Source organism: Sander lucioperca, chromosome 23 (genome assembly GCF_008315115.2).
Source record: "Sander lucioperca isolate FBNREF2018 chromosome 23, SLUC_FBN_1.2, whole genome shotgun sequence".
NCBI lineage: Eukaryota > Metazoa > Chordata > Actinopteri > Perciformes > Percidae > Sander > Sander lucioperca.
In genome coordinates, this window is record NC_050195.1 from 1884003 (window position 1) to 1897583 (window position 13581).

At 42.0% G+C, this 13581-nt stretch overlaps 2 protein-coding genes across 25 annotated transcripts in view; both read right to left on the minus strand.

The window, feature by feature from the left end:
* Nucleotides 1-383: 383 nt before the first annotated feature.
* Nucleotides 384-2417, minus strand: LOC116053753 (uracil nucleotide/cysteinyl leukotriene receptor). Its single transcript, XM_031304905.2, has 2 exons — nt 2202-2417; nt 384-1373 (listed from the first exon to the last, which is right to left on the minus strand). Exon 2 carries the CDS (start codon nt 1346-1348, stop codon nt 431-433), a length of 918 nt encoding a protein of 305 aa, XP_031160765.1. The 5' UTR covers nt 1349-1373; nt 2202-2417; the 3' UTR covers nt 384-430.
* A 142-nt stretch (nt 2418-2559) lies between these two features.
* si:ch211-285f17.1 (sickle tail protein homolog) overlaps nt 2560-13581 on the minus strand; it is a 110241-nt gene continuing 99219 nt past the window's right edge. For 10 of the 24 annotated variants that reach the window (XM_031304874.2, XM_035998051.1, XM_031304866.2 and 7 more), the window contains 10 exons: nt 13323-13470; nt 12167-12653; nt 10922-11120; nt 10500-10792; nt 9475-9630; nt 9027-9149; nt 7679-7759; nt 5935-7581; nt 5294-5437; nt 2560-4243 (listed from right to left, as the gene is read on the minus strand). In XM_031304874.2, coding sequence (XP_031160734.1) covers nt 3692-4243; nt 5294-5437; nt 5935-7581; nt 7679-7759; nt 9027-9149; nt 9475-9630; nt 10500-10792; nt 10922-11120; nt 12167-12653; nt 13323-13470 — 3830 coding nt within the window. In that variant the 3' untranslated portion in view covers nt 2560-3691. The remainder of the gene's footprint in view (nt 4244-5293; nt 5438-5934; nt 7582-7678; nt 7760-9026; nt 9150-9474; nt 9631-10499; nt 10793-10921; nt 11121-12166; nt 12654-13322; nt 13471-13581) is intronic. The other 14 variants (XM_035998053.1, XM_031304867.2, XM_031304873.2 and 11 more) reach the window with 14 other exon arrangements.

The following is a 13581-nucleotide window of genomic DNA, read 5'->3' on the forward strand; positions in this document are numbered from 1 at the left end:
TTAAATGATGTCACTGTCTGATCACGTCTTTTGTGTAACATCTAAACTACTGCACAGTGGAAGCTAATGTTTATGTTACCATAACAAATAATCAAGATAAATTTGACATCCAATTACATAATGTTTTTGCGTTAGTGTCACACAGACCCGAGTATTTGACCTACTAAGGCTCTCCAAACAGCATGTCTCAAACAGCACTGACCACCTCAGATGATACCTGGTAAATAGGAGGGATATTCTTATTTTGTATATTTTACCTGTGCAGTAGGCCTATTTGATTATTTTGTATCCTTGCATTTTAGAAATCCATGAATGTGTTAAGCCAAGGTTGAATGCATTCATCACGTTTAAGCACATCTAGACATTATTCAAAAAAAGGACAATTTGCTTGAAAATATTTATTGTCTACATAATAATTGTTGCCCATTGATCATATTCTTCTTTTACAGAACAGCTTAAGCAATTTGTCCCTGTATGCACGGTTCAGGAAGAAATACATCACTGGATCCAGTACACCACTAACACAGGTCAGTGCAGATGTGATCCGATTGGCTCTTCCTAGTGACTCGCGGCTTGCTGCAGTCATATGGCCATGACTGTGACTTTCAATATATATTACCCTGCTCACATGGTAGGGCACAAATGCAAACAGGAAGTTCATTACAATGAGGATGATCATTCTTACAGCTTTGTGCTTCATTGGTCTTCTTCCCTGTTGCTTCACTACCCTTAGTTTCAGCAGAATCAGTATGTAGGAAACCATTATAGTGGTGAGGGGAAGAATAAATGCCACAACAGTGGAAACTAAAGCTGTGGGAGATGTCTTTTCTAGATACAGCTTGTTGCAGATGCCAGTTGAGTTGTTCGTCATGTTCTTTTTAGAGAAAAGTATAGGGCTCATAGACACAATAACTGTCACCCAAAGTATGCCAACAACTACCTTTGCATACATAGCTTTTCTAACTGACTGTGATTTTATAGGTAGAACCACAGCCAGAAATCTGTCCAGGCTGATGAAACTCATTAAGTATAGGCTGCAGTACATGTTAAGGTAAAAGAGGAAGCCTGCTAGTTGACAGAGGACATGTCCAAAAGGCCAGTGGCTGTCAGACAGGTGGTAAACTATACGCATGGGTAAAATAAGGATGTAAGAGATGTCTGCTACAGACAGGTGCATCAGGAAGACCTTAGATGGAGACGTGCTGTGCTGGTGAAGGAAGGCCCACAGAGCCAAGGCATTCCCAGGCACAGCAATGATGAAAATCAGCATGTAAAATGTGGAGAATATAATGTTCTCTTGATGGGGGTCACTGCCATAGAAGCCCTGTATCTCCTCAGAGATGTTCATTGTTGTTGTTGTGGAGAGGATCAGCCTGTTGCAGCATAGACACAAATAACCTGTTATGATGATAGCCTAGTCAAGTGATTCACCAAATCATACATTGTTATATCATAACAAAACTAAGAACACAAGGTTTGTGCATGTGACAAAAAGATGACTTGTTTGATGTAAGAACATATCAACCCACATGTTAATGAGGCTTAGAAACAGGAACTGTCCTTACAAAGCTTTAGCCAGTGTTGCAGAAGACACACTTAATATTTCAATAATCTAACACCAGAAAATGATTAACAACAGATAAACTATTTTCAAGAGAAAAACTCAATAGAAATGAAAAAACTATTTCAGAGTCATACAACACAGTTCGCATGACTGCACATTACATTCAGAATGTAAACATGTTTTTATTGAATTTAGATACATTTTATAAACTAGTGAAAAACATGTTTCCTTTTTTATGGCAAACAATATCTGATAGTTGTACTTCACCTTGCTGTACATTGATGTGATGAACTGCAAAACCCACCATCCAGTGCAATTAGTTGAAGCATCACCAAGTATACCAATGTAAATGTATTGACACTACCCCCAAAACCCCAGTTAATGATTTTAAACATTTGATTTTAAACAAGATTTTCCAAAGATAACCAATTGCTCTGTGGCAGTTAATAAAATAAATAAATGTTTTAGGTAGTTTAAATGTTAAAACTTACAAAATGGTGTGACACGCTGTAAAGCACCATTAATCTTTGTCATCTAATCCTGTTAACCAGTGCAAAATTGTAAGAGTAAATTTAGGGCATATAGCACTCACATGTTGCACTGTGTCAATATTTGTTAATATAATTCATATTCTTACCTTTAATTGTAGAGATAAAGAATGCCAAATTCTTCTATATATATATATATATATATATATATATATATATATATATATATATATATGTACCGTCAGTGGGAAACACTAGTGTGAGAAGAGACAGGTGAAGTGGAAATCAGAACTGGAGAACTGCTCTGTTGTGTGGTGAGTGTTGACTTTCACATTTACACACACACACACACACACACACACACACACACACACACACACACACACACACACACACACACACACACACACACACACACACACACACACACACACACGACTGTATGAGGACAAGATGACTATTTGTATACACAAAACAACAGGAAGCCAGAAACAGATAATAAATACATTGAAGCTCAATGCATTACAAGCATGCAAGTCTTTATTTTTGCTACTCCAACACAGTTTTTGTCTTAACCACATTGCTCCTTTATAGTATGATTTAAAGCTTTACAAAAATGAGAGAAAACCAGATATTTACAAAATCTATCTGTGCAAACATAATTCTTCTTTTACACCACTCTCCTAAAGTATTTTAAAGGCATGCATACAAATAAACTTTGGTATGTTAACAAAACTACTTATTTTCTTAGTAGAAGCATCTATGTACATGTGGTAGAACTGAATCACTTTTTAGTACAGTTTACATTTAGACAACAATACATGTTAACTTAACAAACCAAGACCAGCAGTGCAAACACTGAGGTCAATACTTCAGCCATCACACCAAGAGAGTGCATGTAAATTCCCCTAAATCTTGTGACTGAGTTAGGCCTGAAGTGAGTCATTGTACTACAACTTTGGCAAATAGGCACACTAAAATGAAAACTTGTGTTATTTATCATACCAGCTTTACATATCTGTAAAAGAAATAGGCAGTTCATATGGGTGAAAAATGAGAACATTATCTTGGAAAACAGAAGTTAACAATGAATTCAACTTTAAAATGTCTGTATACATTATGTATACACTCATAAAAGGCATTTACAAGGGCTGTGTTGAATGTCTGGCAACATAAGAAATATAGAAGATTAAATATACTATGGTTATTCAATCTCTGGTTTGAAAAATAAAACAACATTTTTACATGGTACTTTGTGATTGTACATCAACTCTATATTCCCTATTCATAGCTACAGCAAGAAAAATAGATTTCCAACACCATGAGAGCCTTCCACTTCAACTACAAAGTGGTAAAACTACACATTTTTTTAATAAAATATTTTGTCGGAACATCTGGTACACCTCCAAAAAACAATCAGAATCTAAGTAAGTATTTTTCAAAACTGAAAATTGCAACTTATAGGAGATAAGCATTGGTGTGAGAATGTCAGTGTCAAATAAAACATGAAGTGGGGGAGTGCATCACTTAATACTTTTACAAAAACTTTCAAAAACAGAAATAAAAACAGCAAATCAAAACTATGAAACATGACCAGCTCTACCTGCTATGCGGTAAAGCCAGAGAGGCGATAATGAGGCTAGGTAGTGTCCTTAGCTGCTGTGGCTGTTGGGATGCAGGATTTGCCGCTGCTGCCATTGTGGGACCTGTAGCTGGTGAAGCTGGGGGTGTGTATGGTGCGGATGCTCTTTCCACCTGGGCCCAAAGGTGTGGGCGACAGAGGGGAGGGGGAGGAGGATGAGGAGGAGAATGAAGAGGAGGAGGAGGAGTGCACTCGACCATTCTGAGTCTGCGAGGAGAACGAGAGAGCTTTACCTGTGTGCTGTGAGGGTGTGGGGAGTTTGAGGGATCCGTTAGACAGGGAGGGGATGTGGGAGGAGGGTTGGGAACCGGAACGAGGAGTGTGAAAGGACAGGATGGATGACTTTGTCACAGAGGAGGAAGAGGAGGAGGAGGAGGAGGAGGAGGAGGAGGAGGAGGAAGAGTTAATGGGATTAGTAGCATCTGAGTTTGGTGCAGACTGGGAGCTGCCTTTAGTAGAGCTAGGATAAAAAGCAGGGATTTTAGAGGTGGGTATAGTAGGGGAAGTAGTTTTATGATCCCCTCCCACTCTTTTAGCACTTCCGTTAGCCTGCAAACAGAGATGCCAAAACAGATACTGGTTGTCAAAAAAGAAATCTGGTCAAATAATACATATGAAAGGCAAGACGATGTTAAAAAAAAAACTACAAGTTATACACATAGTAACACACTAAGACTACACAAACATTAATATTGCTGAGACACAACTAAAAGACACCAAAACATATACAGGTCTGTTTTTACTAGGTTATATGAAGAGTGAGACACATTGAACTGAGAGACATGTTACCAAGAAACAGAACACTGCAAGGGTTAGACCGTGCGATGGCAGACAGGAGGGGCATCTCTACAGACTGCCTCTGTTAGAGTTAGGCCTCGTTAAGGGGCTGTGGGGGGGAATTCACAAGGCAAAGATGCATACGAAGGCTGGAGAGAATTAGATAATAGTGGGGTTAGAAGTTTGAAGAGTGGGAGCAGATAGGGGGAAATGTGGGCTGGTATTCCACTGAAACTGACGGTGCAAGATGGTGAGTTTTGGCGTGGTCTTGAGGGTAAGGAAATATATCACCGTGAGGTTAAGAAGCTGTGCAGTAATGTTGGGTTTGAGCAGAGGTGCATTGTAAGAAAGGAGGAGCATAGCCGAAAAGTCAGTTAGGTTTGTGTTTTAACATAGCCATAAGCATCCTGGGATTTGGCAACACTGTTTAGGAACTCAGCTGTGATGGGAACTGGAGATGTGATGACAACTCAGATGATGACAGGGTAGGATTCCACTTTTCTTTGCCATTTTTCCTTCTTTTTTTTGTTTAGTCACCAACACAGTGAAAACCATGAGCAGCGTGGACATGCAAAAGCATACAGTACAGTGATGTTATGGGGTAACAGTCAAGAGTCAAACATGCCTTCTTGTCAGAGCAGACTCGAGAGAAACATTAACAGATCCACAGTCGCCACCGTGGTGACTTTATTATTATTTTTTTCAACACTTGAAATCTCACAGCTTTGGTACTCTTTTTTTCCTAATAATACATGCCTCATGTTTTTTATCCCTATATGTTTGATTCATTTAGTCTCTGGTAAAACCCTACAGTAAAACTACCTGTCGGAACTGCCTCTGAGCGTCCTGCAGTTTTTGCTGTTTTCCTGCTTTGTCAGTAGTACCCGGCGACTGCCTGGACTTCGCAGACAAAGGGACGGGCATCCGACTAGTAGGGGAAGCGACACTGGTGTTCTGCAAGGGGATCCAAACGAAAAACAAAACAAGAAATAAAACAAAAGAAAGAAAAAAACACACACCATATAGGAAGCATGAAAAATCAAGGCACTAATAGGTAACACCTCAACGATCAACACCAGTGAAAGATCATGCACCCAGTGGGACCATTAACCTTTAAGTCAATACACAGTAGTACATGCAGTCAAGAATAAGGAAGATATCAGAGATTTATCATCATAAGAGTGTTTTTGATGATGAGTTTGCCACTTGCTGAAAACCTCAGAGTTTTAGCAATGAACTGAAAAACATGGTAGCCAGGAACCCAACAAAATGCCACCCCCAATCATGTCACCATGATTTCACAGAGGGAGAAAGACACAGGGGACATTTCCAATAATTCCAAGCACCCGTGGAGTGGATTAATGATTTTGTAATTTCAGTGGTTAGGGTTGGAGTGAAGGGAGATTGTAAACTGAAAAAGAAGGACCCAAAGCCTCCCTGAGCAGGAAGAGCTAGAGAGAGACCTGTTGTACGGTGCTGGGGACACTGGGGACGGTGGTGGTGGTGGTGGTAGTAGGGATGACTACAGGGCGAGGAAGGAGCTGAGGTTTAGTCTTCTTCTGCAAATAATTTTTGCTGGGTACCTTAGGGCCTGACCCTCTGGAGGTAGGGAGAGAGGAAGACCTCTTCAGCCCCACTCCTTCTGAGCTTTTCCCATTCCCTGCTTTAGCTTCCTCCGTGCAGACTGGCTCCCCAGGGGAGCATGGTCCCATCTCACTGATAGTGGTCTCCAGCTGCTTGATGGTCTGCTCCAGGCTGTCCAGTGTCTTGTAGGTGTTCTTCCGGATCTCATCCGTCCTGTAGAGGGAGTCGGAGTTCTGCCTCTTCAGCGCGACTGAGCCTGTTGCCTTGGGAGCGTCTGCCAAGGATTTTGAACGTGTGATCTCAAATCTCTTTGCTTCTTTGTGCTGCTTGACAGTACCGTCGGGTTCCTCCTCGTCTTCATACACAACCACCTGTAAAGTCTTCTTGCCTGACTTGGTGCCCGTGCGAATCGCCTGGGTCAGTGCGGCCAGCTGTTTCTTAGGGAACTTAAACTTGAACTTCTTCTTAACATCCTGCTTGGCATCACCATTTGACTCCGAGTTTACACCACTGTCCGTCAGCTCAGAGATCGAAGACGAAGATGAGGATGATATGCTAAAGTGGTCTACGGTGACCTGTGACGTGATGACGTTTATGCCATCGACCACCTCAGTCCCTCCTGCTTTAACCTGCTGCCCACCACTCTTCTCCGTGTCCGACTCCTCACTCTCCTCCTCGATGCACTCTGCCGCAAGCATCCTATCCAGTTCCTCCTCACATTCAAAGATGGTGGACAGGCGCTTGTACGCTGAACGGATGTCCATGGGCTCGTCAAAAATGATGATGACAGGCTTCTTGTTAAAGCCATTATCCTGTGGCCCATTGGGATCCGCTGTGGTGTTCCCTCGGTTAGTGGCGCTACCCACAGTAACAGTCTGGACACTTCCTTTCTTGGCATTGACCAGGTCCTGGTACTCGCCACAGGACAGGGCCTGGACTTTGCTGTTAGTGATCATAAATGCTATGTTGTCAGGGGGTGGAGGTGCCTCTTCTCCAGGTAAGTCAGGACTAAGACTAGCCTCCTCATTACCCTCCTCACAGTTAGCTTTGGGTGGATCACTGTCCTCACTAAGAGCCTTTTTGGGTGGAGCAACAGAACTTTTAGGCGCCACTCTTATAGTACTGGTTGTTGTAGTTGCCACAGGCTCAGGTATTATATTCTTACTAGCAGAAACATGTTGCTGGATGACTTTACTTTTCTTTTCAGTATTAATTTTATTGAGGATTTTCCCCTTCTCCATTTCTGCACTGGTCTTCAAGGATTCGGCACGTTTAACTTGCTTCCTTGGAAGTTTGAATCCTTTCAGTCCCACAGGTTTAGGTGATATAGGTGGAGGTGTTATAGGTGGGGGTGATTTGGGTGGTGGAGACAGTGGCGGCTGCTGCTGGCTTGGAGAATTGTCGTTAACATTGACATTTGACACCTGTGATGGAGGTTGTGTGGGCTCTCGGTGTTCGGGGGTTTCCTCCGTTCCTGACGGGGGTGGATACTCTTTGGGAATCTGACCAGTCACATAGTATATGACCTAAAAAAGTAAAGAAGTAGCTGATTAAAATTTCTCAAAATCTAGAACAAACATGAACTATACATTAATATAATTAATAAAAGAAAGTCATACATACCCCTTGGCTCTGTCGGACAGTAGTATTCCCATTTTCATCTGTGTCTGGGTCTTTATCCTCTCGAGTGGGCTCTGAGCTCTGCTAGGACAGTGTGTGAGGGAATAATATTACTGTGCAACTGGTGTGTCAGGTTGCTGTGGGTTAAGTGTGAATTCACATACATCGCAGTAACATCCGCAGCACTGCATTGGGCAATTACCTTCTACAAGGCAACAGCAAAATATACTGTATGACATCAAATTTATATGCTGTTTTGATATTAATTGCTGTATATCCAACTGCATGCAGGGAAAATGAATAAATATTACTTTTTAAAAGCTAAGAATATAAGCTGCTTTATTTTACAACAGCCAAATCAGCTTCTTTATGATGGTTAAATCCTGTCTGTTCTTTTTTGCACTTCGACTGTTGATAATACGGGAAGTTTTCTTTCTTCCGGTTCTAGATAATTAAAATAACCTTTATACATCCTGTTTTACGTCTTGTTCACACAGAACACGCTGCTAATACTACGCAAAGCGCCTCTCGCACTACTTGACTTTAGGGAAATAATTGGGTCTGTTACCATCTACTCATTTTAACTTTGTTGTAAACTAGTCAAATACCGTATGTTGCACATGAACATACAGTACCTGTCCTTGTTGTCACATAAATTAACAAAATCATATTAAATGTGCGTATTGTTTAATCAAAATGTGAAAAAATATAGGTTTGTGTTGGTTATTTAGGTGTAAAGCTGGGAAAGCAAACTGAAGTCAAGTTGTGCAAAGACAAAGAGAAACAGAAAAGTAATCCCTCAGAAAAGTATAAGTGGGGGAGAGAAGCATGCAAAGGGGCCTGACTGACCTCTAGTGAACCAAGTCTGCAAAAACAGTTTGTGTCTGCAAAGTGAGTTGTTTCTCTCAATTGTCAATCTTTTTTTTTAGAAATCTTTTTTCTGCTGATTTTGTATGAAGCGACTTAATTAAAGAAAGACACAAGACGATTTAATTGCCTGTAGAATACAGTGCCGAGGTCTTTATTGACAAGTGATAATTAAATCAGTGGCAAAACACATCATTGTCTGGTCCAGGTGCACAAAAGACACAGCATCTATTCAGAGGCTTCATTTTATGCAGACTTAATCCTGAAATATATTCAAGCTGAGATATCCAGTAGAACCAAAAGAGGGAAGGAAACTGAGGCAGCAAGGAAAGGAGCTTTTTGGAGGCAGCTGTTACAGGTTTCTCTCGAGCCAAAGCAAGGGTGCAGAAGTTGTAGAAGGGTTAAGACACAGCCATCCATTGTATCAGACAGTGGGCAGAGGCAGGCAGTTAGGTGGGTAGCTGCACGGCGACGTATATTTTACCTTTTTCTCTTTGAGGGGCAATAAGGCCCCCGGTCTTAGTTCTCTGATTTGCGGTTCAATTTGAGAGGTGGGTTCTACCAAATTTTTCACCCCTACATCCTTAACTGTGCACTTCTGGAATACCTGAAGAGTGAAGAAAAGTGAAGGGGAAATGGGAACAAGGATTTTGAGGAGGAAAGAAGTTTGAGTACCTTCACCTTTGTCACTACTGTAGAACCCGACACGTGACAAAGTTACAATCAAAATCAAGTAGTTAACTCCTTTGGCGGCTGTGAGTGCTCATCCTTTTTCCAGAAAGACAACCACCAAGGGAAGAAATGATAGACCCACTCCCGCAATGAAGAAATCAAACAAAACCAGCAGACAGTACACTAATTGATTGTTTTTATTCACGTTTGAGGGAGTGTGTAAGAGTGTGTGAGAGCTTAAGTGTACATGTGCATCTAACCTGGAGCTCTGCCATGATCTTGTCCCCTTCATCCTCCTCCTCTGTGGTAACAGAAGCAATGATGGGGGGAGGGGTGGCTGGCTTCGGCTTGGTCTCTGGTGGCACCTTGTTGGGCTTGGGTTGGGGACTGGGAGGTGGAGTGTCCTCTTCACCCTCCTATTAGAATTTTTAGAAGAAAATAATCTAGTCATAACTTTTCCAACCAGCCAGGCTAGCCGTTTCCCCCATTCTTCCACTCTTTATGTTAAGCTAAGCTAATGGCCTCTTGGCTCTTGTGCCATACTTGTAGCGCGTTCCATTTACAAGTCCGATTTTTCATTGTGGGGTTAGCGCTAGCCAGGTTAGCCAATGTTACCAATACAAGTTGATAACAACGCATTACGCTGTTTTTATGAATACAAACAGCGTAACAACATGTCTACCAGGGTTGGAAATTAGCACCAGCCACCAGCCAAATGCTGGTAAAATATGCAAGTGGCTGCTAGATTTGCTTCACTCACCAGCTGGTAGAGTTTAGAAACCACCAGCCACAGTGGCAGGTGGACAAAAACGTTTTCCAACCCTTATGTCCACAGATAGAAGTTTGACAGGACTGTTTGTCACGACTGATTTAATGAGACACAAATAAGACAGAAATGCTAATAAACTGTATGTTAGGACAGGTTTCACTACTGTTGATGCACGCGGCAGCCATGTTGGATTTTGAGCTCGGAGTAGTGCGAGGTTGTCCGAGGTCCCAACTTGGAAATCCGAGTTCAGGGGGCCTGTTTCCGACTTTGACCTTGGAAATTCTGACCTCCGAGTACAAATGGAATGCAGTATTGGTGCACAGATATGAGAGTGGAATTGATCGACTCTCGGATAACTCTTGGCAAGAATGCAAAATGCATTGTATTTTTCACTGTTATTTCTGTTATTATGTACTAAGGCTAAACAAGCTTCACTGTTACCAATATGTTATTGGAATTTTTGGAATTTAAACACACAAAAAATACATGCAGTGAAAAAATTAATGGTAGACTGACCTGTGCCGAGACGGACTCCTTCCTGCTGGTGTAGACCACTTCACCAGAGCGTGTGGTGGTCATACCTGAGCTCGAGCTGGAGTAGGTCTTTCTTGGAGGAGGTGGTGGTGGTGGGGACTTAATGGACTTTTCCGTCCCCTGCTTGGTAAAACCTTCAGTGGGGGCTGGCTTGGTGGCAGTCTTGGAGGGTCTCTCCAGTGCAGGTTTGGCTGGTTTCTCCAACACAGGCTTTGGGAGTTTCTGAGGCCCCTTCTTACCTGGTTCGTCAGACTGAGGCTCACAATGGGGTTCTTCTGTCATACAAAAACAACAGACATGAAATTATATTAACATACTTTTAAATGTGATCTAATAGTAATAAAATGTAAAATGCGTGGAGGTCATGTTTAAGTCTTAAAGTTACATTTGTGTTAAATTTGTACCTGTCGGTGACTCCACAGGCTTGTGGACGTCTGCTTGTTCTGCAGTGGCAGCAGGGGGAATTGCTGGGTTCTCTTGCATGTCTAGACTGGGAATGCCCTTCATCATGTTGGCCTGGGCCTCCTGGAGGATCTTTTCAAACTCTTTTCCATCATAATGACCCATGTTCTGCCTCCTCTCTTCCCACTCCTTCTCTGCTGCCTACAGGGTGAATACAAGAAAACAGAGAGAAAAAAGTTCCTCACAAGTTCTTTGAATCTGAGTGGGGGAATTTTATTCCTATGACAACAACAAAAAATAATGAACTACAGGGGTGTTAAAGGGCAAAGTAACCGTGAGTAACCAATATGACATTTACAGGCTGCTAATTAGAGCAATGAAACATCACCACAGCTTTACTATGTTGGGTAAAAATTAGGGCTGTCAGCATTAACGCGCTAATTGCGATTAAGGGCCGAGCATAACGCGTTAATTTTTTTAATCGCATTTATTAATTTATTTTACACTTCACTGGGCTTTGCGTCGTGCATAACAGGCTACTATTTTGACCCTTTGCAGTACCATTACTTATCATCAAGCTGCCACTTCCTCGTAACACATCCTGCTGTTGCAGGCTGCAGGCATGATGGAGAAACATAGCAGCAATAACTCTGAATGGAGCTTTTTATTTTCCAAAACTCCCGGACGGCTCGTAGACAAGTCGAAAGCCATATGCACATTGTGTAAAGCCGAATTAAAATATCACCGAAGCACGTCAAGCTTGAGCTACCAGCTACGGAGCTAAGCATAGTAGTACAGTTATTAACGTTGATGCTACCCGCTAGCATGCTACCCACTCAGGCAAAGCAGTATTTTGGAGAGTGGTAAGGATAGGGATTTTTAGTTTTTTAGTTAGGTACTTGGAGGAATTGTGCAATAATAACAGATTCACACATTTTTCTTTTGTTTACACAGTAAATAAAAAATTACAAATCTTAAAATCAAGTTCATAAAGTAACTTTCTTTGCATTCATTTGATTCCCAATCAAGATACACTGGTAAGAATTGCTTTTGATTGTTAATATGTACTTAAAAACTGTTCTGAAATGCAAAATAATAGAATTTTAATCATGTGATAAAATTTACGATTAATCATGATTAACTATAGAAATTCAGCTATTAATCGCGATTAAAAAAAATTAATCGTTTGACAGCCCTAGTAAAAATATATCAAGACCAAATTACAATTATAAGGTGACTAAACATACCTTTATGCACATGGCTCTGTTTTTGCTCTTGTCCTGACTGTTCTGGAGCTCCTCTATGACAAGACCCGTGCCGTTGCCATTATTCACTGGGTACCCTTGTGTCTTCTTATGACGAGCAGGACTAGGTGGATCCGAGGCTGCACCCTTGGGAGATTCCCAGCCATGACTCTTGCTCGGGTTGGGACTGGGGGTGTGAGAGGGGCTGGGGGTGAGCGGTGGGCTGGGCTGAGCTGTCAAGGCTGCAGACTGCTGGGACTGCTGCATGTGGACCCGGGAGCTCTGGACATGATGGATGACCACCGGAGAGGCAGGCATCACCTCTGATTTGATAGTGGAGCTCTGGGGCTCCAGCGGGGCTGATGTGGAGCCAGCTTCTGCAAGGGCTTCTTCTGCTGCTGCTGCTGCTGCTGCTGCTGCTGAAAGGCTGGTGTCCACTTGGACATTAGCAGTGGGATCAGGTCCTTTCTGAGGGCCCTCAGTAGCACATCTGCACAAAGGAGGGAACAGTATGTGATACAAACCATGTAGAAAAAACGTACAATCTTACTTCACTAGGTCACTCCCTTATAAATGACATCAATATTTTAATAACAATATATAACATTGATAGAAATCCATTTACAACCACGCATTTGTGGTCTTTTAAGATTGAAAATACATCAAACCCTATAATAAAGTTGACAAAATGGTTTGATTAATTCTGACTTGAGGGGTAAAAGCACCACCAAACCTATGACGCAGTGTCTTGTGGTTTGGCGAGTGTTTCAGGTAAAGGACGAGAGTCATGGAGGGAGAGGGAGAGAAAAGTCGAGAGTGAACTTGGTATCTGTGACATATTAAAATGGAAATGAGGCGCTGCAGTGTCCACCAAATTAATTCACTTATCGGTTCAGTGAAGGCGATGGAAGTATATCAAGCTGGACGCCACACTCCTCTGTCCACGCGGACTGACCTCTTTGATGGGATGAAGTCAGGTTTGCCAGCATAATCAAAAAGTACAATCTCGCACATCATAGACCCCTGTGAGATGCGCCGCAGAGTGCTTTTTGTTTTCATCTTCAATTCCCTCTCTCACTCTCAGCCCCCACACTCCAGCACCTCTTCTCCTGATCCCTACTTTATCTCAACTGACATTTTTTCTTCATCATTCTTTTACCTTTTCAGACTGCTGAGTGTATCAGTCAGGCTCTTGACCCTTTTCAGCATGCTGTCCAGTTTATGAGGCTCCTCCTTCAAAAACTTGACAGCTTCCACTTCCACCCTGAGCACAGACCGCATTCTCGTTTGTAGGGCTGGGAACTCTCCTGAGGAGACACACAGAGAAACATAGCAAACCTAACAGAAAAAAAGGTTTTCAGAAATACCTCTATTGAACAATCAAATAATTACATAGCCTCTGAGAAGATAATTCACTT